General features: G+C 37.8%; 1 protein-coding gene across 3 annotated transcripts in view; it reads right to left on the bottom strand.

The window, feature by feature from the left end:
• Positions 1–25,321, bottom strand: part of LOC137982307 (uncharacterized) — a 140,919-nt gene that overhangs the window by 94,909 nt on the left and 20,689 nt on the right. For all 3 annotated transcript variants that reach the window (XM_068829383.1, XM_068829382.1, XM_068829384.1), the window contains exons 7-11: positions 23,129–23,425; positions 18,212–18,499; positions 11,319–11,505; positions 3,435–3,613; positions 2,753–3,052 (exon numbers count right to left, since the gene is read on the bottom strand). In XM_068829383.1, coding sequence (XP_068685484.1) covers positions 2,753–3,052; positions 3,435–3,613; positions 11,319–11,505; positions 18,212–18,499; positions 23,129–23,425 — 1,251 coding nt within the window. The remainder of the gene's footprint in view (positions 1–2,752; positions 3,053–3,434; positions 3,614–11,318; positions 11,506–18,211; positions 18,500–23,128; positions 23,426–25,321) is intronic.

Below are 25,321 nucleotides of genomic sequence, written 5' to 3'. Positions count from 1 at the left end.
TGAAGTTTTTTTTTTCCAGAAAAACTGAAACTTTTCACATATTCAAGATATTATTATTTATTGTTGATTAACAGTTCAAAATGGAGGTGGGTATTGCTGGGAATTGGTTCATTAAGAAATTGCTGGGAAGATTGGGCAGAGAGTTGGTTACAGAAAGTGATGAGGCTAGCCAAGAAGATGCCTTCTTGTAACATACAGTACACACCACTACATGTATCATCTATGGGAGAGGACTTGGAGAAAACCCCAGATAAAAGAAAAGGTTGTTGCCATGAAAAAATCCCTTTCAAGCATGTTTCTGTAAAAAGCTGTAATGTAGTCAAAGAGCCGAAAGTCTAGACTTTCGAAAAGTCCTTCGTCTCATGTAGATGGCGCGCGGAACGAAGGACTTTTCATACTCTATTGGCGCCAATTTTAGCGACCCAAAAACCGGTCGCTGAGCTAGACCAATCAGAGTAGTCCTCGTGGACCTCAGGGAAGTTGTCGATCAAAAAGTTTCCCATATGCAGTGAAGGCCATCGGATATTCCGAATTGCGCGACTATCAGGCAAAAACAATTTGAGAATATCTGCCTTGCAGAGATGTGTTTGTGTCTGCTCCAGCCGGAGCTTGGAAAAGTCTGACGTTTGACCTAGCCCCGCATTTGATTGTTTACTTGGAGAGGATTGCAATGCTACATATGTATCGTCTTCGTAATAGGCCACTTCCGAGTTCATGTCTGCCTCCTCTTCAAAGCGAGTCTAAGTGCGAAGTTTTTGTTATGGTAATTAGTTCTACTTTACATATGAATGAAAACTAATTTTCATAAGAAAAGCTTCGCACTTAGACTCCCTTTGAAGAGGAGGCAGACATGAATTCGGAAATGGCCTATTGTTCCACTGATTTCGCTCATGAAATATTTGGTGTCACGTTTCGTGGCATAATAGAGCGTCATAGGTAGGAGACAACATATAAAGGCTTAAGTATAAACTGGTGTTTTGAAGTCCCGAGGAGATTCTCAACGACTATCGACACAATTTTCGTACAATGGAACAAAAAAAATTCAAAATGCATGTGAAATCATCGACGAGAGTCATTGCATCGCTTTTAATGGTAAGTTTCACTAGGATGTATCTTTTAATCCCGGTCTAGCACCACTGTGGGTGGTCTAGCACCCCCCTAGGTGGCATCCCAGTCCATCGCAGAGTTATCCCCAGCATTAAATTCGTCCGTACCCATTTATATACCTGGGTGGAGAGAGGCACCGTGGGAGTAGAGCCTCTTGCCCAAGAACAGAACATAATGTCCCCGGCCAGGACCACTCGCTCTGGAGTTGAGCACCTAACCATGAGGCCACCACGCCTCAACAACATCCGGCAATATATTGTCAAATTTGTTCCATGAGTTCCACCACTATATGTTAAGTTTTATCATTGTGACAAAATTAATTTGATAGTAAACTAAGTCACATCACTCAATGAATCAAAAAGATGTTACAGGTATATAATCTCATGCAAGTATTACATGTTTTTCTATTTGTTTGGTACACCAAAATGGATGGCCTGTTTCTTTTGTTTCTCAGGATTAGGGATGTATTAAATTTGTGCTCTCTTCCTATTTTGTTAGAATATTCTGGAATAATCTTAATTTTTGGAAGGGGTTATACTAATCATTATTCTCTTTAATTACTTTTAAGGATGATGAGTCAATCGATGGTTACTCAGAGGTTTTAAAAGCAACATTTGCAAGGATTTTTGCTTCTGGTACACTAAGTGAACTAGAGCCATTTACCTTGTGGCAGAAAGCAAGGTTTTGTTAAAACTTTCATTTACAGCGATTGCTCTGCTGTAAGCATACTATGTTTTTAATATTAATTGTCAGCCTCATCTCAAATTATTATTTTCCTTTTTTTTGAAACAACTATTTTCTTCTTATTATTTATCAGCTTAATTTCAGAGTTTTTTTTTCTTTTTGGAAACAATTCTGTTGGAAAAAAAAAGAACGCAGAGGTAAAGAAACGATTGAGAAGTTTTTGCATCAGTTATTCTAAGGCATGTTCTATTTTTTTTACGTTTGACTTCTTTCTGAGTGTAAGAACTGACTTGTATTACATGTACATAAAACCAATTTTGTTATAATACTGAGTTACGTTTATCCAAGTATACTGTATGCTTTCGTTTTTCTAATTGAAATTACATTTTGCAGCAATCATTGCAATCTGTAATCAAATACAAACCACTCAATTTATCTTTGTTGAAGGCAAGAACACATTCAGCTTATTGCCATTTTATTATTGCCTGGGTAATTAGAATAAAGATAGCTGCGATTTTTTACGATGTATTTGCATATGTATATTTATCATGTGCATTCCTTTGCAATCTTATGATTAAAATTACCAGTATTAGATGATTCATTGTAAACCTGGTCTGGATGCCTGGTCTTCTTTACATAATATTGAAAATTTGAACTTTTTGTGGTTTTATGAGAAATCTGACTAGAAATGAAGCTACAGTAGATCTACAGTACTGAGGGTAAATGTGTTCTGGAGAAAGAGTAAATATTACTCTGACAAGAGGAGTAAAGTTTGAGAGGGTAAATTTCACTCTTGAAAAGGAGTGGTTTTGTTCCTTTTTACACTGTATCTCACCCCAGCCTCTTGAGTCCACAACATTTTTACCACTGTGATGATGAATAAACAGACTTCAAAGATGTTTTGTACTTAAAGAACAAGTGTTCAGTGGCATTGCAATGGTGCATAAGTTCGTAGTCTTACCTCCTTCGCTTGTCATGATTGCCTTGATTTCACTGGAATAAGTTTCATTTTCCTCGGTACTGGTAAATGCAAGAACCTGGAATCTGTACAGCCGGTTTGGATTTAATAGCCTTTGTACATTATAGGATTGTTGATATAAAGTGTTGACCCGAAAAAGAACTGACACACTTTTGTTGTATTCTGTGAACATCACCGCAAAATGATCCACAGATACATTTAGAGGAAACGTTGCCCACTCCACAATTACTGATGATGACGAAACGTTCCTAACTGATAGATTCCAGAATGAAAGACGAACACCTGTCAGGAAATCAAGGGTTAATATGAAAACTGCGAAAAGTGACGATTATTTAGACAAAATAATAGGTTTTTAACTAACAGTACTTTGTGGAAGCCTGGTATTGTAGTGGTGAGCAGATTGCGTGCTCATCTCAGATGCCATAGAAACCAAGTTATTCTAAGTTGAAATAAGGCACTTAGGCTGGATCCGCGACATCGCTTACTCTTTCCTTAACAAGCGTGATTAATGGATGTTTGGTTAGCTATTTGCTGATGTTTTCAGCTGTACTTGATCTCCGAGCCTTGTGTATCCGTTTAATATTTGCTTTGCTTCTTTTTCACGATTCTGTTTCAAGGATAACCGTGATAATATATGTTGTAAATTGTCTGTTAAATACAGTACCTGCCAAAGGACCTTGAAGACCAACGTACGAGGCTGAGAATCTGGAATAGCTGTACCACCTTGTAACTCGATATGTTATATGTACTTGTTCGGCATGAACTACAAGTGAAAACGGCCCAATGTAACCACAGATTACGGTGTCTTTATCCCCTACCGTAACTATGAGAAAGTCTCCTGACCTATAATGAACAAGTAACAAACCAAATTGACTATAGTTACATGAGAAAAAACTGTTAATTGATCAAGCGGAAGCCCCATATTTATAGGCTTTGTCAGTACACCGAGTGTGACAGAGAGACAAGGAATTTTTGTATTCAATTAGGAGGGCAGTAACAAATTGACCATTGTCAATCTGTCATGATTAGGGGACTTTAATTTGGGTACGAGTACGAGATCAAGTACTAGTACGACTTTCAGACTTCAAACCAGTCACCTCCACATAACCCTCACACTGCCCTATTACTTAACAACAAATAAGGATATTATAGAAACAGGATTGATGTACAAAGTGATTATTTTAAGCATGTGAACTAGATTTAAAAGTCGTGTTCGTCCTTAATCGTAGTCAATTACACAGGTCCCTAATTATCGTTTTCACAACCTTAACGGAAATAATTATCTGTGTTCATAAAAATCTGTTTGTCAGTCGATGGTGTATTGCCTCTGGTTCTTGAAAGTAATATGTCAGTTTTCTAATTTATTATGGCTTTTAAAAAAGGTCAATGCCATTTTTTTTTTTTTTTGTACGACGTATATCCGTTCGTGGCTTTAGATGACGAAAAGGATGCATCATTTCTGGGATGATTTTACTGTGAGTCTAACTCTAATGATCAATTCGCTGAAGTTACTGAAACATCTGGACATCAAAATGACCAAAAAATAGTTATCCTGGTAATTGGCAGTAAGCACCTGACGATTTTCAGTTGCCAGTGGCTTTCATTTCATTGGGTTATTACCAATCGTTCTTCATGGAAAGGGTGCAACAACTTGCCATGAATAAAATTGATACGAACGAAGAGGGCATGAGGGCGATGGCGACTTGTCAAGCGCTGTGGCCTTGCAGAAGTTTTGGTTTTTTTTATGGCTCCCCTGCTTTCTTACTCTCTTGGAATTTCATCGTCAAGGTGACTTTTGTGAGTTTAGCGATGGGTCAATTTTTCCTGGTCTTATTTTGGATTGTTCTTGTCATCAATTCGCACCACGTTGCGAATCATCGCTACGATGCCTTCATCTCACAAAATGGCAAACACGACTACACTCTACCATGAGAGTCAATAGGTCTACCTTTGCTACAACCCTTTATAGCTATTCTACTTTGACTTTTAGACCTGTGATTTAGCTCATTCACGACATTTAGCCCAACCCTGGACCTGATGGCTACCGGACCAGTGGTGTAAAGAAGAAGACAAATAACAGCGATGTTAAAATGTGCGCTCTCTCAAAAGAAGACATGACTACGTCCTTGTAAAAGAGACTATACCGACAAATAAGTTCGACATTTTTACCATCTCGGAGTCTTGGCTTGATGATTCTGTCACGGACCGTGAATTTGAAATACCTGGTTTATGACATTTACCGAGTCGACCGCCTAAAGAAAAATGGCGGCGGCATTTGTGTTTATGTCCTCCAGTCCTTCAAGACTGAATTTTATAAAGACTTGTCGTATATTTCTGCTTCTGGTTTCCACCAACTTTGGCTAAAAATAGAAATTAGAAACCTTAAGTCCATCGTTATTTGCACCACCCATAGACCTCCAAACACTCGGTTATCATGAACAGAGTTAACTGAATAGAGGGTAATGTGAAGTGCTAGATTTCTATCCCATATAAACCAGGTGAGCGTTAGCCCTACTGATGGAAATGGGCCCACAGAAGGACAGAGAAAAACTCTGACCAGGGTGGATAAACGTAAACGTTTGTATAAACGTAACCTTCCTTGTACTCGGTTATCATGCTTCGACACAGATCTTACTTCAAACTTTATTTTAATGTCATCTCTCAACTTTCCCATTTACATCTTGGGTGACCTCAATTGCAGCCTTTTGAACGGCGACAGCCGGGACGCACGAGCACTTGTTAATTTTTACCGCTCTTATAATTTATCTCAGTTGATTGATGCTCCCACGCGTATTATGTCGTCGATGAGTTTAATAACTTTTTTGTGTCCGTTAGTCAAAATACTGTAAACAAGATCAAATCCTTGGCTAACGAGCATTGTCATGATCTTCACGAGCATCGTTTCACACCTAGACAACATCCCATATGCGAACAGTTTTCCTTTAGTTCAGGGGCAGTAAAATGCCGAGAAGGGTATCATGCCGAAAGGAGTACAGACACATAATTTATGCTATTATGCAACACGCATGTAATCTGATAATAGGCAGCTTGTCTATGGTTTCAAGTGCTGCTGTTAACAATGTGACATGGTATAAGATGTCGCCACACGGCTTCATGCGAAATGGACGTAAGAAAAGAACAGTAAAGGGTTTACAACAGGAAAATATTGCATTTCAATCACAAACATACCTACCGAAAATGTAATTTTACCATTTCGAACTTTTTTATTTTTTTTTGGCCGAGCATTTGCAATGAGACAGTTGCAAAAACGTTTAACTGCATTACAAAATGTCACTTTTAAAATCCATCGTACTTGCAGGATCATGATAAATTGTAACTTTGCGAAACAATATTTTGTTTCGTCATTTTTGAGAGAAAATACGCACCCCCTTACAAATCTCTATTTAAAGGGCGACCACGTGTCCTGTGCAATATTAAAACTTCAGCTGAGTTCTCCAGCGTAGCTAAGCAAACAGACTCTCATCAGTATTATCAGAAATCTCCTAAGAACGTGATAACCAACACAACAACAACAACATCAGACACCGTAGCTACCGGTAAGTTATTACGTCTTTAATACAATGCGTGCCGAAAAAAGATGCGAGATTACAACTGGTGCACAAAGTCAACAATGAAATGATATATTAAATTAATCATATATGAACTGCGGATACGAAATCAAGTGAAGCTATGATCCTCGCAGTTATGAACGCAATTTTTGCAATTGCGTAAAGAAGCCTGAAAATTTCAGGACTTTAACGGGGTTTCATTCCGTGACCTCGCATTTCCGGTGCGACGCTCTAACCAACTGAGCTATGAAGCCACTGACATTGGGAGTTGGTCCTTTGTGGGTTCTAATGGTCCCGTGAGGAATGAATCAATGATGAAATGGTATATGAAATGAATCATATTTGAACTGCAGATATGAAATCAAGTGAAGCTATGATCTTCGCAGTTATGAACGCAATTTTTACAATTGCGTAGAGAAGTGCGTAGAGAAGCCTGAAATATTCAGGACTTCAACGGGGTTTGAGCCCGTGGCCTCGCGAGCTTCATAGCGCAGTTGGTTAGAGCGTCACACCGGAATCGTGAGGTCACGGGTTCAAACCCCATTGAAGTCCTGAATATTTGAGGCTTCTCTACGCAATTGTAAAAATTGCGTTTATAACTGCGAAGATCATAGCTTCACTTGATTTAATATTCGCAGTTCAAATATGATTCATTTCATATACCATTTCATCATTGATTCATTCCTCACGGGACCATTGGAACCCACAAATGACCAGCTGCCAACGTCAGTGGCTTCATAGCTCGGTTGGTTAGAGCCTCGCACCGGAATCGCGAGGTCACGGGTTCAAACCCCATTGAAGTCCTGAATATTTCAGGCTTCTCTACGCAATTGTAAAAATTGCGTTCATACCTGCGAAGATCATAGCTTCACTTAAAGTATGGTATGGAAAGTTGTTGCTACACTGACGATCAGCTAATGAAGAGTCAAAGAAAATTTATTTTTCGTTACGATAAACTCAGATATAATCTATTTTTAAAAAGACTGTTAACAATAAGCAAAAAGATAGTTTATATTTAAAAACTAATAGTCTACAGCCAATCAGATTTAGGGCGGCAAATGCATTTGCAGCCCGCGCATTTACCGTCTGGCTCGCAAAAAGGCGCGTTTAGGACAGTTTGCCATATGGCCGCGCGTATTCATAATAATTAAAATTAATATATTAGAGCAAATAAATGAAAAACAATTCAGAACAAACAATATGCAAACTTAAAAAGGTATGTTTGCAACTTTTATTAATTAAGAGTAAAAATTGCACTGGATCAATGTTTCGGCACAAAAAGAAAACCCCTGTAGGAAAAGACGGTAGGCAATAAGCTAAAATGTAATGTGGTAACCGGAGTTTTTTAATATATCAAATCAATGATTGATGGATTGATTGATTGATTGATTAAGCTTGATTGTTAATAGACTAAAAGGAGTTGAAGGTGGCTCAAACCAGTTTCAACACTTGAAATTCTTATTAAAAGGATTGACAACACTACAACTCTATATCACTTCACAGCAATGTTCTGGTACCATAACAAACACCAATTATTGCTGAAAAAGATTCGGTCATTTTTGTGTGACGTACAAAGTTACCATGGCAACAGGAAGGCCCTGCAAAGCACCCCACATTTTGGCTTTAGCTGCTCATATCTCAAAAACGAACTGGGTGACCCTCATTTTTTTTATTTCTGAAATGTAATCAGCATACCAGAATTAAACTTTCTGCCAAGTTTAAAAAAAAATTCTGTGGAGCAGATTTAGAGCCACTTTAACTAATTGAAACTCTAAGATAGCTCTGAATCCGCTTGACAGACTTTTTTAAAACTTTGCAGAGAGTTTCATCTTGGCCTGCTGATCACTTTTTTTGTCCAATAAAAAATTGGGGTCAGCAAAACCGTTTTTAAGATATAAGCAACTAAAGCGGAAAATATGGTGTCTTTGCAAGGCTTTCCTGTTACCATGGTAACTTTTACGGTACAAGAATGACTGCATCTTGTTCAGCAATAATTGATGTTTCACATGGTACCAAAACATTGCTGTTACACGATAAAGTATTGCTGAGTCTATCCTTCTAATAACAAGGTCTCTTGAAAGTGTTGAAATTGGTTTCAGCCGCCTTCAACTGTACACGAAATGCACCTAGAGCGCAAATGGGTGTGGAATAAGGCAGACGAATTGTGTGCGTTAACTTAGGACTGAGGAATTTTCTAATTTGGCGGATTTTATACAACCCACAGAAAGCCTTGATACATCTCTTTGGAACGTGAACATGTTGGAGTCAAACCAGGAACCCAAACTACGAACACTGGTGGAGATGAAGTCAATAGATTTTTTAGTTTTATAATGTCTCTCAGATAGCACGCGCGCTGTGATTGGCTAAGTTAGTGGGCTGTATTCTACAGTACGGCCCGCAAGTTTGAACTTTCGATAAAGCATTCCCTTGCAAGTTTTTTATGTCGTTTCTGTTACATAAACTTGTAGAAGTGTTTGAATCTTGCAAGCAATTATTTCATATTTCAAACAGCCAAGAAGCGGCCGATTAAGTTTTTCGGATTTTGACACGGCAATCTTTGTGGCAGTTGAACCTTCTGCTTGACTTGGACTAGTTTCCTTGCCCTCGCGCCGCATTAACCTTAGAAATATAATAAATGTCTTACTAACGTCGTTTTCTCGGTCCCTACTGGAAGTTAAGGATCCCGGTTTTTTTGCGTTGATTTATGGCCCAAGAGCGAAGCTTACGGGCCATAAATCAAGGGGAAAAAACTCTGTCCGTAACTTACAGTACGGACCTCGAACTCGGTTAGTAGGAGGTATTTAGAGCTTATAGAAAGTGTCAGAGAAGAACTGAACAAGATGTTCCCGAAGCCAACAACCCTAAAAGCTATTAGAAATTATATCCTGAAAAATAAGGTCGCTTTCCGTTACTCAGAACTAGCCGGTCAGACCATACCATACCATTTGTAAAGAGAAAGAGAATTCCTCTATCAATCAGAAATGTCCAGCTAAATCCCTTTATTTCTGCATAGTATGCACGGCAGTGATGGAGTTTTAGCGAAAACTCTCGAAAGAATCCTGTTTCATTTTCTAAATGCCGGGTCCGGCTGGCGAGTTCTGACTTTTGATATGCGCCTTAAGGTTTGAATTTCAACAGAAGTCAAGTAAATGCCATTTAATTTCCATGTGTTATTGCAGATCACTGTGGTTGCCTTCCATGCAGGATGTGCCCCCGTGCATGGACCATTTTGACATCGAATGGTACACCCCAAGATTGGTTCCACGGAAGATACTTATAAGTAAATCAGCAGGAGACAAAAAAACGCAAAACAACAACAAATTTCAAAAAGAATTAACCAAAGTATGTAAACACATTAGATATTAGTTTTGTCAGATAGATCTTTCTCTTTCCTACAGTTATATAAAAAAACGTTCTCGCAGAGGAGGCGATTACATTCCTTATTATGGAGCAGGAGGGGTGTGACTACAGGACAGCTACAGGCCTCGCCTCAGGAACTCGAACACCTATTAGCACGCTGTACCACGATGAATGGCAAGAACTTCTGAGTCCGCAAAAAGCGCGTCCATCGATGACAACATCAATCACGTGACGTCGGGGTCCAAAGATTTATACACCGATCACCAGACGTCATTTCCTTTGGTGACGTCCCTTGGCCTTGCGATGGCGATGCGAACGACATGCTGGCCGTTATGCTGAGAGGGAAGGAAACCACATCCTCCACAATATAGCGAATTAACGAGTTACAATCACAGACAAAAGTAGTTGGGAAGGTGATGTAAAAGAACCGCACCAGCTGTATTTCAACCCGCTTTTTTTAAAGCGCAAAAGAAATACTTTCACCCTCTCTTATATAGCTCCCTCCCTCCTTATTCAATGTTGTAAGGTTACACAACAATTTCCCACTAAAACCGATCAGTTTTGCACAGCATTGAATCAGGGGGGTGGGGAGAGAAGCAAAGAAGACGTCAAAAGTGCTAACCTTCCCAACGGTTTTGTCTAGGAGTATAGCTCTTGTTTTGGCATCCCGTTTCGTCATGCATGTCTTCTTTCGGACAAATTAACGGCGTCAAACATGCATTCGACAGAAAGACCCTTTTGATAGTTATGAATGCCTTAGTTCTTAGCAAATTGTCATATTGTTTGAACGTGTGGGCCAACTGATCGAAGTTAAATATCGACAAACTACAATGATCGGTAGGGGCACCCAAAGAGAATATACTTCAAAACCACTTAATCATAGCATTGTTAAACGTGACGTTTCGTATGCTAGTCAACACACATTTTCAAAAGTGACCGTTACAATTTTTAAAAACTATATATATATATATCGTAAACAATAGGGGTCTGGAACCTAGACTGAGAAAAATGATCTGCAGCAGTACGTGTCTAGACATAATGAAAAGTAATAGCTAAAACAGCTATAACTTCTCACTACTAATATTGACATTAAGGGAAGGCTTTAGCTCTTGAATGAACAAAGTCTCTTTAATTTTGCAGTGAAGGTCACTTTTTCCGGACGCTAAAATGTCAAAGTGATCCCATTTAATGTCGTGGCCAGTGGTGCTGATCATGTGAAAACCACTGTTTTCAACAATCCCAAAACAATCCCATTGTTTTCAACATTCCCAAATATGGCTACTCTCAGGGAATTTAAGTTGTCAATATCCTTTTTCATTTTATAGTAAGTAAGTGCGCACTAAGAGTGTACTGTTTAAGTACTAAGCAATTAGAGGATGCAGAAGAAGAAAGAATAACAAAGAAGAAAGTAACCATTGGAGAGTTTCGGAACCTCTCTGCTTGCCAACGAGTCCCATATTAATTGAAGAAGAACCCACCAATCGTGAGTTTCGTGTCTTTCCTTCGCTCTCTTTTCAGCCTAACTCTTGTGATATAGATAAGCAATCGTATTCGAGAACCGAAACCCGCTCTTACCTGGATAAAATTTCTTACAATAACGAAAATATTGAGCAACTCACCTACAGCGAGAGTCTGAATTTAGAGAAAAGGCATTGAATTTTATCCATATCGTCTTGGTGGGCTTGGAGCTTAACTGCGGTTCAATGGTCCAGTTGCAGTGTGATAATAGACGGTGGTAGTGGCATGGATTATTATGACTGTACAGAGTACCGTTTTCTTCGATCAAGATCTTGTGTCCTTCACAACCTGAAAGGAGAAAAAATGTTGTTATACAACCCGAGTCTGACAAACGTGAAGTGATAAAGAGCAGACGCTTAGCAATGCGGTTCTAACTTTAATTTAAATGGAACTTTCTATCTATGTTCAGTTCAAGGATAAAATTAACTAATTAAAGCCACGACTGAAAATAACGTGAGTGGAAATGTTGCAGGGTAAATTGAAATACAGGTTAATATGATTTCAACCTAAGTCATTTTATTTTAAAGTAGGTGGAAAGAAAAGTAATAAGCATCAAGAAATCCCCGTATGAGGGCAGAGGTCGACAAAGGCAAAATAACATGTTCAAAGGAATAATAAAAGAAATACTGAAACATACATGATGTATTGTTTATTTGTTATTTGCTTAGTTATCGTTCCTTTTTGCTCGAACTTTTGCTTAAATTAATTGAATTAATCTAACCAAAACCAAGTGAGCTTTCAAAAGTCACAATAACCGTGAAAACTACGTTGAACCCCTAATAATGGAAAAATGATTTTTTTTCTCTACAGTTCAGAGGCATTTTGCAGATTCTTGTAAGTGTTATTTATTTTAAACGATCGAATAAAGTGTTTGGCTTTGTTGCTCATTCTGTTTGTGGAGATGTGTATAGTGATACAACCAAACTTTGTGATTATTTGGGCATAGTCTCATTCAAGCCATAACCTCTTCAATTTTCGTAAGTAGTATTTTTGGATGAAAAGGGTTTTCTTTGTCCTCTTTATTGATTTCAGCGCCACATAATCCTGAAGTCTGAACCTCTGTTTTTTGGGCCTTCCTTTTTTAATTCTTATTTATTTTATTTTATTTTATATATATATATTCTCTTAGTGATGTGTTTCTAGTGATATTTCTTGTATTATTTTTCTGGACTGATATTGTTACCCTTTTATCAATTTGGTTTTCAGCTTCTTTCGTTGTTGCTCTCTGATTGCAGCATTTCTGCAAAATCGCAAAAATCGCAAAATCAGTCATTATCTCATTACCCGCGCGGCCATGGGCCGAGCGCGGTTCTTGCTCTGCACGTTGTTTATTTTTTTCGTTTTGTCGGAGAGCTAAATCAAACTTCCACTCGGCCATATAGTCAGTGGGACCTCCAAGCACATTTTCTCAAAGCGCGGTTATAAGATCTAAAATTTCTTCTTGTTCACCAAAAGCTGTTAAAACGTTAATGTACGCAAAATTTTATGAATATTCCACTCTTCATTTAGAACAAAATATGTTTCCTTGTTGTGTTATTGAAGCGCTTGATTCGAAGCGAGTATTGAATACATAAAAAGGCTTTACGTCATCCATGGAAAGTGTCGACGTTGCAATTGTCATTGCTAGGGAAATGACCACCGTACTAAAGATGGCAGTGGATAACGTAATTCTTGAATTATGTCACTCGCGTGACTAATTTGCTAGCCCTTTACTCATGTAAAAGACCAATTAAATTTAATCGTGACCTTTAAGAAAGAAAGCTGTAAGTTGTTAAAAGTGTTATTATCGTTTCGTTCATACCATACATATCCCGAAGAAAGTTCCAGATTAATTAAGACCATTACGTCATTGCATAGTTTACAACGGGTACGACTGATAGCGAAATCGGAGATTTCACCTTGGCTTTAAGTGATGGTGCAATACCATCGTGTGTAGTCGTTGTTGTCAGTTGTTGTGCTGCAGATTGATCAAGTGATTTTGTGTCTGTAGTCATCAGTGAATCAACAAGGACTGCTTTGGAATGTGCACTACGTTGCGACTTTAGTGGTAAGAAAAGAGATAAATTTTCAAAGCGCAGTTGTAAGATCTAAAAGATCTTCTGGTTGGCATAATGGCGTACGGCCACGTTTTCAAGAGCTCCTGATCTTGCAAATGTTTACGTAAGAAAGGAAGCGAGGAGAACGTCTAGTTAATGAAGTATGGTAAAGGACAACGAGAGCTGACCGTAAAACATTTTAGAGAGCTGTGCGAAAAAGAAATTTGGCCCGCTATTAAGTCTGAAATTGAAGCGGTTAAAGAGCAACTTCAATCGCAGATTGCGACTGTTAACGAACGTCTTCAAAATATTGAGCAAAAATCAGTCGTCACTGTCTTCTAAGTATGATAATTTGCTGGCTACTCAAGGTGCAAACCAAAAAATACAAGAATTGGAGAAGTCGCGGAAGGATTTGTTAAATACTATATCAAATCTTGAGGCCTCAACGTATGGTAATGAGATAGGCATTGATGATGTGCAGCACTACCTGCGGCGTGATAGTCTCGAGTTCGTTAGGGTTCCACGTGTTCTCCAGGATAATCCCAAACAGTTGGTACAAGAAGTTGGATCTCTCATAGATGTTGATATTGGTGTCTAAATGATATCTCGATGGCACACAGACTGCCTGATACAAGAAGGTTAAAAACAGAATTATCGACAAGTTCGTACGACGTGACAAACGAGAAAAAAATGTACAGAAATCTTACGAAATTGATAGGGAAGAACACCTCGGCTCTCCAGTCGGTTCGTGAGAAAATAGGAAAGAGTATTCCATCTAGAAGTAGGATACACATAAGTAAATCGCTTACCGCCTATAGGAAACGTCTATTTGGAAAATTGCACAAGTTCAAGCAAGACAATAATTTCACGTTTCTACGGACAGCTAATGGAACGATATATCTTCGTGAGAGCGAGTTTTCTTCTGTGTTTTGTTTCACCACGTTTGAGGAGTTTGATGATTTTTGTAAGTCGCCTGATTAATGGCTGCCAAATCAAGTACTTGTGAGTCGAACTACTGTAGGTACCTGCCATTTTTCAGTCTTTCTGATGCTCAATTTAATGCAGTGATTGGTAACTGGTGTTATGACTTTGTCCCTGATTTAGATCTTTTTAATATTCTTCCAAATCCTGATAAATCTGCTGATAAAGATCCTGATAACATGCTTAATTATCCGCATTTTAATTATTACGCCTTAACTCAGCTGAATCAATTCTTTGATAGTGCTACATCAAAGTGTCTCTCCATGTTTCATTGCAATATCAGAAGTCTCCCAAAAATTTTGTCTCTATTGAGTGAGTTTTTGCATTCTGCTAACCGTAAACGTGATATTTTAGTTGTCACTGAAACGAGACTATTAACCAGGACAGTGACAAATGTTGATATCCTCAATTATGATTTCTTTCACACCAACTCACCAACACAGGCTGGTGGTTCTGGGTTATATGTCTCGAAAAATCTTAATGCCATTCATCGACCTGATTTAAAGTTGGTTGAATCATCCTGGTGTGAAACTATTTCAGGGAATGGTAGACCTAATATAATTGTTGGTTGCATTTATCGGCATCCTACCTAAAATTTACCTGAAAAAACTTCTGAATTTGAAACCTTGCTTAAGGAGATAAGTCGGTATGAGATATCTATTCTTGGAGATTTTAATATAGCTCTCCTGAAATATAGTGAGCATTTGTAATCAGAAGAGTACATAAATATGCTCTATTCGAACAATTTACTTCCCTGAATAACAAAGCCAACCAGGCTCACTCATCATACTTCTACTCTGATTGACCATATTTACACAAATTCTAATCTGACTGGGGATGCCGGCATTGCACTGGTTGATATCTCAGACCATCTACCAGTGTTTTGTATACTCGATCGGCAAATAACAAAGTGTAGGAGAGCATCCTGTTTTCGTGATCATAGCAACTTTTATGTGGACCAGTATAGTAGAGATGTTGATGCGGTTGATTGGATTAGTGTCTGCAATGAATCTAATGATATTCATTGCGAAACTGCTAATTGTATAAGTATACTTAAGCAATTTGCAGACAAGCATGCACCTATAAAGCAAGTATCTCAAAGTAAAAGGAGACAATTGGCCAAACCGTGGCTTACTAAAGGTGTATTATTATATAGAAATCACACTTCCATAGTAGAGATCCTGATAAGGTAATAGAGAATAAGCTTTATGCTAATGCACTAAATAGAATCAAAAGTAAGGCCAATAATGATTACTGTCAGGGCTTCAAGTTCTATGAAAATGATCTTAAGAACACCTGGAAGCTCATAGAAATAAATGCATTCGTTGTATGTTTTTTGCTGATAGTAGAGAGCCATCCCAAGTTTTCTATATTCTCCTCGATATTCTAAAATTTGAGAACATTGTTAAACTGAGTGCATGCGTACTGGCACATAAGATATTTAACAAGTCCTCCAATATTCCTTCATTGTTTATGATTTTCCCAGAACAGTCTCTAGCTTGCACAAGTATAACACCAGATACGCCTTCAAGGGTAATTTTTATCGACCAAAAGTAAGGACCAACACTGGCTAATTTTACTTTGTACATGTTGCCACTAAGTTATGGGGAACGGTACCAACAAACTTGAAACGGCTCTCTATTAGTAGCTTTAAAAAGCGGTATAAAAGTCATCTACTCAAATGTCAGTCATAGTTTTGAATTTCCAACTAAATTTCACTTTGTAATCATATTTATATTTGTTTTCTGACTTTTCTGTAAGTAATTTTTAATATAACATCTCCATGCCTTGTGGATTAGTTTAGTCTTAATTATTATTTGTTTCCTTCGTTTCGTTCTTTACCTGTAAATAAGCAGCAGCCAACTCGAAAGCTTTGCTACTTTGGCTGTTGCACAGTAATTCAAAAATTGTACACATAATTATATATCCTCTACTATTTTGTTTTCTGTAGTTTTTTTTTTCTTCTTCTTCCTTTTTATCTTTTCCTGAAAAGTGTGAATAGAGGTTGTTGTTGTTGTTGTCTTGATTTTGGGGGGAAGGTTAACTGCTGCGCTGGGTTGAACGTCTGTGCTGCTAATACCTCGCACATGCTTAATGTTGTCATGGTTTCTGAAAAAATCAGTCATCACTTAAAGAAAAAACTCTTTTCCATTGTCAGATTGCAACTTTATCGGGAATCCCACTGCCATGCCAGAATAGACGTTCTAGGGCTATGGCAACTTCTGACATTTGTACATGTTTCTCTGTTTTGTCTCTGTCATGGTGACATGAGTCGAGCTTCGATTCGAGGGACTGTCAACTTACTTTTGCACGGTACTTTAGCAGAATGTTCTTCTGAGAGTATTCTACGTAATTCCATTTTTGGAACGACATTTTTGTTGTCACTGTTGACAGTCAAGAGCCCAAATTTGCTTGACTGGAGATATCTATACATTTTCGCTCTTACCCAGATAAATTCAGCCGTCCTTCAGCTCAGTTCATAAAATTCGCCAACTAAAAATAATGTTGCTTTGCTATTTAAACAATTTGTGGACCGCATAAGCTCGTTCAAGTTCAACATTTCCAAAAACGTACTCCGAGTTCACACAAACACTGCCGCTGGCAGCTCCATCGGTACCCATATGGAGGATAAGCTGTCATTTACGCATGTGCGAAATTGTAGTTACCGCTGAGGCTTGGAAATAGCTTAAACTCTTTGGTTGAAAAAATGTACAGCATAAATTCAGTTGTTAACCAGATTGCATAGCGGTAACATGCTCAGGAAACGTAATCAAAAAAGGACGATGGTGCGAAGTTCGAATCTTAGGAGTGGCATGGGAAGCTTGAGAAGTAGGAGAGGTAAGGTAAATGGTAAAGCTTGTAAGTAACAACAGAGGAAGAGGGAGATGTGGACGAACATCGGCCCCATATTATTTTTTATTACATCCCCCAAAAAAGGAAAATAAAACAATTTTTGAATGGCGTATTTTATTATCAATGAATCAATCAGCTCCATCCAACTTAAGCTGTGAATCTGGAGGTGGAGGGACCTGACTATCATGGGGAGAATTCAAATTGTTAAAACCTTTATTATCCCTATCTTCTTTTACCGCATGAGCTTGATATCATTGATCAAAGGATTTATGAAAGAAGCAAGCAAAATTATCTTTGATTTTATCTGGAAAGGAAAGGATAAAGTCAAACGCCCTGCACTTATTATTGACATCGAAGATGGAGGATTTAAAGCCCCACGTTTAAATTCTATAATTGAAACACAAAGAGTGCTTTGCTGCAACAAAATTGGCAAATGATCAACGAGTAAATGGAAAACGATCCTTTTGCATTATGTGAAACCTGCTGGTGGTAAATTAGTCTTATGTTGTGACTTTGATTTGAAGAAATTTCCTATCAAGTTATCAGCCTTTTATGAAGAATGTTTTTTTTTTTTGTAAAGTGCTCTGCAATAAATAATTTAAATATACAGGATTTAAATGGAAAAGACTTCTCAAAAGTTATTGTATGGAACAACAAATTTATTTGTATTGGTATGTTATACATTACAAAAAAAAAAGACAGAAAAAAGGAAACTCTTTTTTAGTCAGTTGATAATAAACTGGTTTGAAACATTTTAACCCAGGTGAATTTGTTTTCAAACTAGTTTCCAATAAAATGACCTTGGTTGAAATCATTTAAACTTGAGTTTAATTTCAACCTGTAACAGAAACATTTTCATTTAATGTTCCAAATGTAGAACAGTATCAAGTGGGCTCGTTTGTTGTTGCTGTTTCTATTGTTTTATTTCAGGCCAAACGAATTTAGAGCCACCGCTGTGTTTTGGAGCAAGCACTTGAGAAACGCTAAACAAATACCGAAAATATTTCAAGTGGCAGCGAATTTATCAGTATCCTGATTCAAGATGGTTTGTTGAAGATTAAAAGGAAATGGCTTATTAGTCACGGCAATAAACAAAAGGAAAAATAAGGAAAAGAAAAACTTACCGGCGGTATACGTGCTTCGGTGTCGATATGGTCCAGTTCCTTTTGAAGTAAAAGCGGCAACACTGACATCGTACCTTGTTCCAGCCTTTAGTCCAGTTATGGTATAAGTTGTTGTGAGTACACTGACGTTAACTTGGGTAGTTGAATTTCGAAAACAGGCATCTTGATAAATTATGGTGTAGCCAAGAAGTTTGCCATTGTGATACTGCTCCGAAATTGGTGACATTAAAATTCTTATGCTGTCACTTCCATGGATTTGAACGTAGAAATAAGGACTTGCACTTGGTACTAGAGAAATGGAAGATATTGGGACACCAAATATTATTAACTACGGTACTTAATAACCGAGAGTGTGGTTTTTACAGCAAATTCTCAAAAGAGGCCCGCGAGATTTGCTGTAACAACCGAAAGCTCGAGTTTATTAAGTTGTTTATTATATGGTTAGCAGAACTGTTCTAAAGAAAAATAATAATAATCTGCAGAATCGATAATCGGCCCTCGGGCATTATGGGAGAATAATGCCCTAGCGCTTACCTGCTTTTAGCCAATCACGGCGCTCGTTATATCGACCAGAAACACTAGCCATGTAGTAAAAAGATGAAAATGCATTATCTATTTGCGAAATTTAACCCTATCCAGAGCAGGCTTTTTATTTATTAATTTTTTTCCCCGGGACCTAGGAAGGGGAACTCCGAAATTACTAATGTTATGACATCAAAAGTTGGAAGAATGAAAGAATATCCTGCATCGGAAACCTGTCTGAGAAGTAATTTGGTTGCCGTAGTAAGTTTAACTTTAACTTCCCGTGAAGGACCACTTACAGAAACAGAATGTCTTTCTTCCTTAAAGCAAATGGCCGACAGCAAAACTCCTGGGACAGACGGTCTACCAGAAAGGTTCTACAAAATGTTTTGCAGTGGTACTTCAGACGCTCTTATTGCTGCACTTAACTTTGCATACGAGATCGGTAAACTACCAATTACTCAGAGACGAGGATTAATAAAACTCATTCCCAAGAAAGAAACAGACATCAAAAATCTTAAAAACTGGAGTCCTTTATCTCTTTTAAACCATGATTACAAAATAGCCGCAAAGTAAATCCCAAATAGAATCCAAGCTACTCTCCCAAAACTCATCAACTATGACCAGACAGGATTTATCAAAGGCAGGTTTATTGGTACAAATATACGTTTGATCGATAGCATCATCAATTACACCGCTAACAAAAATATCCTGGATTGATTCTGCTTTTAGACTTCGAAAAAGCCTTTGACACCCTTGAATGGCCATTCATTGAAAAAACCTTACAACACTATGGCTTCGGCCTCTCGATCCAAAAATGGATACGAACTCCTTATTGTGATATTGAAAGCTGCATAACAAACAACGGGTGGATGAGCGATTGTTTTAAAATTGAAAGGGGTGAGACAAGGCTGCCCTTTATCTCCATGTTTATTTGTTCTCTCCGTTGAAGTTCTAGCTAACGCAAGTCGACGGGACCCTAGTATTAAAGGCCTTTCAATCAGCCAAAATGAAATCAAATTAAGTCAATATGCAGATGATACCACATTAATTTTAGACGACTCACAAGACACGCTTGAAGACTCACTTGACGTTATAGAAAAATTCAGCGAGATATCTGGCCTCAGACTTAACAACAAAAAAAGGGAAGCGTTATGGATAGGTTCGAAGGCGAGAAGCCCAGAACTCTTGTGTCCAGAAAAAACACTAGGAGTTTGGCTCTCAATAGAGCCTGAACTAACTATGATTCTGAATTTCGAAGAAAAAACAGAAAAAGTCCAGAACGTACTTAAAAACTGGCAGTATCGAAGATTAAGCCTACTTGGAAAAATCACTATATTAAAAAGCCTAGTCGCCTCCCAGCCGGTTAATTAATGTCTTTTCTCCTTTGCAAACAAACCACCAAGCTATCAAAAATTTGAACGAAGCTTTCTATCATTTAATATGGAACGGGAAACCCGATAAGATTAAAGGAAACGTTAGAATTAACGAGTACAGTGCTGGTGGGCTTAAAATAATTGATCTTTTCTCATTAAATAAATCTTTAAAAGCTATCTGGATCAAAAAATATATTGATAAAACAAACATGGGAAAATGGAAACACTTTTTTGACCTAGAACTCGGCAAGTACGGGGGTGAAGCTATGTTTTGGGGTAACCTATAAATATAAATATTGCTAGTGCTAGTGCTAATCACCCTTACTTGCAGTCGAAGACTGAATTGCGAAGGGCGCGGCTCACGACATCGGGCTGAAAGCATACAAAGGCGCCTCTGGCTGCCGCTATACAGGCCATGTTTGATGTCGGAGTACAGCACCACAGCTAGATGTCAATTAGCTGTGAGTCGTTTTTGACGAGGGAGGAAAACCGGAGTATCCGGAGAAAAACCCTCGAGTCAGGTTGAGATCGACTGAAACTCAGCCCACATGCTGCCCGAGGCCAGAATTGAACCCCGGCTCGCAGTGGTGGGAGGCCCGATAGATAACCACTAAGCCACCCTGACTCCCTAGATAAAAATGATACGAAAAACCACTTCCAAACTTCTGATATATTAGTTAATGAAATACTGCTGATTTGGGACGAGGTAAATTTTAACAACAACATCTCTTCCTTACAGCATTGTAAAACACAGCGTCTTTGCATTAATTTTTTGATAAAAAGTGACCGCAAACCTGTATATTTTCGAGAATGGCTTGAAAAAGGAATCTTGACAGTCGAGTCTCTTATAAAAGACGAGACCTGTTTTCTCTCTTGTACAGAGTGTTTAAACAAATATCGTTGCAAAAGTTGCCCACTTGCTTAATTAGTGGTATTATTGCAACGTTAAAGACAGTACGAAAGAGATTTAAGGAAGAAATCGATAGTCTGGAAACTGTCGAGTTTGAATCTTTTACTAAAGCTTTGAAAAAAACGAAGAAACCCAGCAATTTAACGTATAGAATTCTCGTTGCAACAAAGAGGGAAAAACTGAGAGCAGCCCAGGTGAAATGGTACAGAGATTACAACCTTGATGAGAAAGAAATGGATTGGAAAAAAACATTTCAGCTTGCAAGAACATGCACAAAAAGTAACAAAATTAGTATTTTCCAATTTAAATTTTTTCATAGACGTCTGTCTACAAACTCCTTTTTGTGTGAGATTGCTTGCACCTTTCGCAAGGAAGAAACACACACTTTGCTTCACCTTTTCTGGCAATGCAAAGTGACCTCTCATTTCTGGGGAACATTTTTTTCAATGGCTGCAATCATGCTCTTTAATTCAGAAGGGAAATCATCTTGCCATGACCACTGCTTTGGGACTGAAACCAGATTGTTCAAATGCAAAACTGGAAATCAACTTCTCCTGTCTCATGAGCAGATTTTATATTTGGAAGTGTAAGTTGAGAGATGAAATTTCCAACCATCCACAATTTTTGCGCCTTTTGAAAAAAGCTTATGAAATCGAAACAAATGAGCTCAACCTTCAAAATGAAAAATGGAAACCTCTCCTTGGCCACTTTTAAGGATTAAGATAGCAAAAATTGGCAAAACTCAAATCGCGTGACCTTATCAGGGGTATTACCGATCGCGACATAGTGACCTATTTATGCTTGTCCAAATATGTAATTGCATTTTGCAGTGTATTTCAATAATAATAAGTAATAGTGTGCAATAACAATAGTAAATTATAAGCAACGTAAGAAGAGTATGTAAATATGGCATATCAATGTGACTCAACCTGCTAACTCAAAGCTGCAAGTAGTGTACCGTAAATTTGTTGTATGTAACGATTAGAATGTTTTTCAGAATGTAGATTGTAATGTGTTGGTACGTAATGTGTAGTTTCGTTGTTTAATGAAAAAAATGAAAAAAATTATAATACTGATAAGAATAATAATAATAATAATAATAATAATAATAATAATAATAATAATAAAATAAAGAACTTTAACTTTAACTTTAGTGGGGACCTACCGTGCAGAATTTTTAACAGATAAATTTTAAGATTTAATTTGAAGCATTCGCTTCAATATCTAAATAGGTTCCGTACCCATGCAGAATGGTTATGCCTGGAGAGGAAAACACCTGTTTTCAGCACTTCTACTATGACGGATGACTACTACCATTTTTTATCATGTGGTACTGTAAACGTGGTATAAAATAGATGCTAAATCATTGGTGAACAAATTATAGTAATATTCTGCGGGTGATTGGTTACTGTAGTAACAGTATAACATGCTAGAATAAACCCTAATTTTAGATTTTAATAATTGCTACTAAAACACGTGTTCCAAAGTTCAAAATAAATGGTGAACAATTCGAAATCACCTTGAATTATCGAAAATTAAAAGTTGTTGTCCATTTCCTGTCACAAACTTGATTTGTAATCACTTCAATCTAAAATAAGGTTTCTCTTGACACGTTATACGTTGCTATGGTAACCCAATGTATAAACACAATTCTCACAGCTTCTTTACCAATGATTAAGGGTAATTCTTTGGTACAACGTTTGCAGTATCATAAAAATTCTGCTAGTATTGAGCCATTAAAGTGGAAGTGCATAAAATAAGTCAATACCAAAATGAGTGTAAAGGAATTGAAATCTACAACACCGCTTTGATCGCTTTTCAACAACCAACATGAGTTCTCACAATGCTTAGCTTCTCCAGGAACAAAAGCATGGTGCAAAGAACCATATTTTAGTTAAGTGAAAATAAAATGAATAAATGATGGCAATGTTTCAGATTGAGACAAACGATTTCCAAGATGTAATTTGAATTTAACGCTCTTTTAACAAATTAGTTTGTTATCTATCTCGAGAGAAATATTGGGTGAATATAGAAATTTGCCTGCTGCCAATCTTGTTGTTATTGTTGTTGTTATCTTTTCAATGTATTTTTAAACTCCACAACACTCACCACTTTCCATGGTGGAAGTTATCAATTTTGCACTCCGGTGTGGCTGTCCCAGCACATCCCTGACAACCACATAGACTTGATATTCTTTTCCTGTTTCTAGACCATCTATCGCCACGAGTGTGAAGTTCGGGGAAATAATTTTTCCAGCTAGTACCTTACCACAACCAGTATCTTCGATTACGGCGATGTAAGCCGACACCGGGTTCCCAAACACACTGCTTAATTTTGGCCACTGGAGAGTTACACTTGATTCTAAAACGCTCACAATAGTGACATTCCATCCATGAACCTGTGGTGCTTTAATTAGGACAAAAATGCGTGAATGAGTGAATGTCTAGGAATACACAGGTTTGCGTTTTATATCAAGTCAATATGGACTCAACCTACGGAGGCTTGCATCTGTGTCTTTGGCTTTGAAGTGCACCTTTTCAGGGTTTTTGTTTGAGGCCGGAGGGCGGACGTTTCGGTTTCCCATATCATGTAATGTATTTTGATGCCAAGATTTGAGAGGTTTTTTATTATTATTATTATTATTATTATTATTATTATTATTGTTATTGTTGTTATTGTTATTGTTATTGTTATTGTTATTATTATTATTATTATTATTATTATTGTTATTGTTATTATTGTTATTCTTATTGTTATTATTATTATTATTATTATTATTGTTATTATTATTATTAACTATCTTTATAAAGAGAATTTGAATGAACTCTAGCCTTGCCTGGGAAACTGATTCTTGGGTTACAGAAACACTGGAAACAGCGTTTCTGAGTGTTCTATTTTAAAATTTTTCTGGGGAGGCATGCCCCCAGATCCCCCTAGGTAGCTCGCGCCTACGGCACTCACAAGGCGTCTTGCGATGCCAAAAATGTCACCTCTCATGCTTCCAGAAATATGTCCGCTACTTTACAAAACTGCTAAAAACCCTGCCTATTAAAAGCTAAACTGCGATTTCCTCGACACTATAACGTCTTTTCGCCGTATGACCAAAGTTTATTTTCTGATCGGTTTGCAAGCAGCAGCTGCTACAATGGCGACGATAAAGCCAACCTGCAATCTGGCGTTCTTATCTGATCCAAGGTTATGACAAAGTCGGACTGCTATTTTTTTTTTTTTTCCTTTAAAAAGTCAATTATACAAACAGACACTTCAAACGAAACTTAAAGAATGTAAAATTATAAACACATAACACTAAAGAGTGCAATGCCGTGTAACGAATTTGGACACGGCTGGTCAACCATTCACCCAGTTGCTTTCACCATACCGAGGCTCAAGTGAACCGTTGACTTGCTCTGTCCAAATTTGCAGCCTTTCCTTTACGAGTGAAAACCCGGGAATTTGAGAAGTCACTTAAATCGCATTTAATCAGGCAAAAAGCGAGAAGGTCACAGCACGGCTTTTCTATTGAGAACTATTGCGTGTAAATATCTTTTTCAGTTGGTTATCGAGATTCCCATACAAATGCTTATCATTTTTTACCCTCCAACTCTGGGTTTGCTGTGATTGAAACTGTTCCCACAAGACCCTGGGGACCGTGGAAACCTACAGAGGAGACCTGGGGGAAGGTTCATCCCCAGATTCTTTGACCTTTGACAGGAAGTCAGGGTTGATAAGGATTCAGTGAGGGCAGCCACTAGCTGAGTCCGGAAATGGGGTAGATAGCTCTTCATTTTAATGGAAGCAGATAATTCTTTTTCACGGACGTATAAAGCAAATTCACATTTCACAAAACAAAAAACGCTTCAATCCTGCTTCACATTAATTAGTATAATCACGATTCACGATGCACCAAAAAGGAAATTAACGTTTCACGAGAAATAAAAGGATCCGATCACGGCTCACGAAAATACCCTATAGCCTTATCTGCAAGGATCGTTACACGGGATTGCAGTCGCCGAAACTCTTATCCACGCTTTTATTTCTAGTAAATTACATTATTGCAACAGCTTGCTGTATTGGGCACCTAACTACGTTTTGCAAAAAATGCAACGTATTCAGAATTGTGCGGTGCAGTTAATTTTTCAGGAGTACAAGCTTTTGCTTGTGAGGCCTCTACTTAGATCATTGCACGGGCTGCCTCTAACAGAACTTATACATTTTTAAATTATGGCCACATATGGTCACGCTCCGTCTTACAAAAGTGACCTTTTTCCAGTAAGGGGAAGTGGTAGATACAATCTAAGATCT

This window comes from Montipora foliosa, chromosome 13, assembly GCF_036669935.1.
Source record: "Montipora foliosa isolate CH-2021 chromosome 13, ASM3666993v2, whole genome shotgun sequence".
In the NCBI taxonomy this organism is placed as follows: domain Eukaryota; kingdom Metazoa; phylum Cnidaria; class Anthozoa; order Scleractinia; family Acroporidae; genus Montipora; species Montipora foliosa.
Note: the sequence above shows the minus strand (reverse complement) of the source record. Positions and strands in the feature narration are given on the sequence as shown.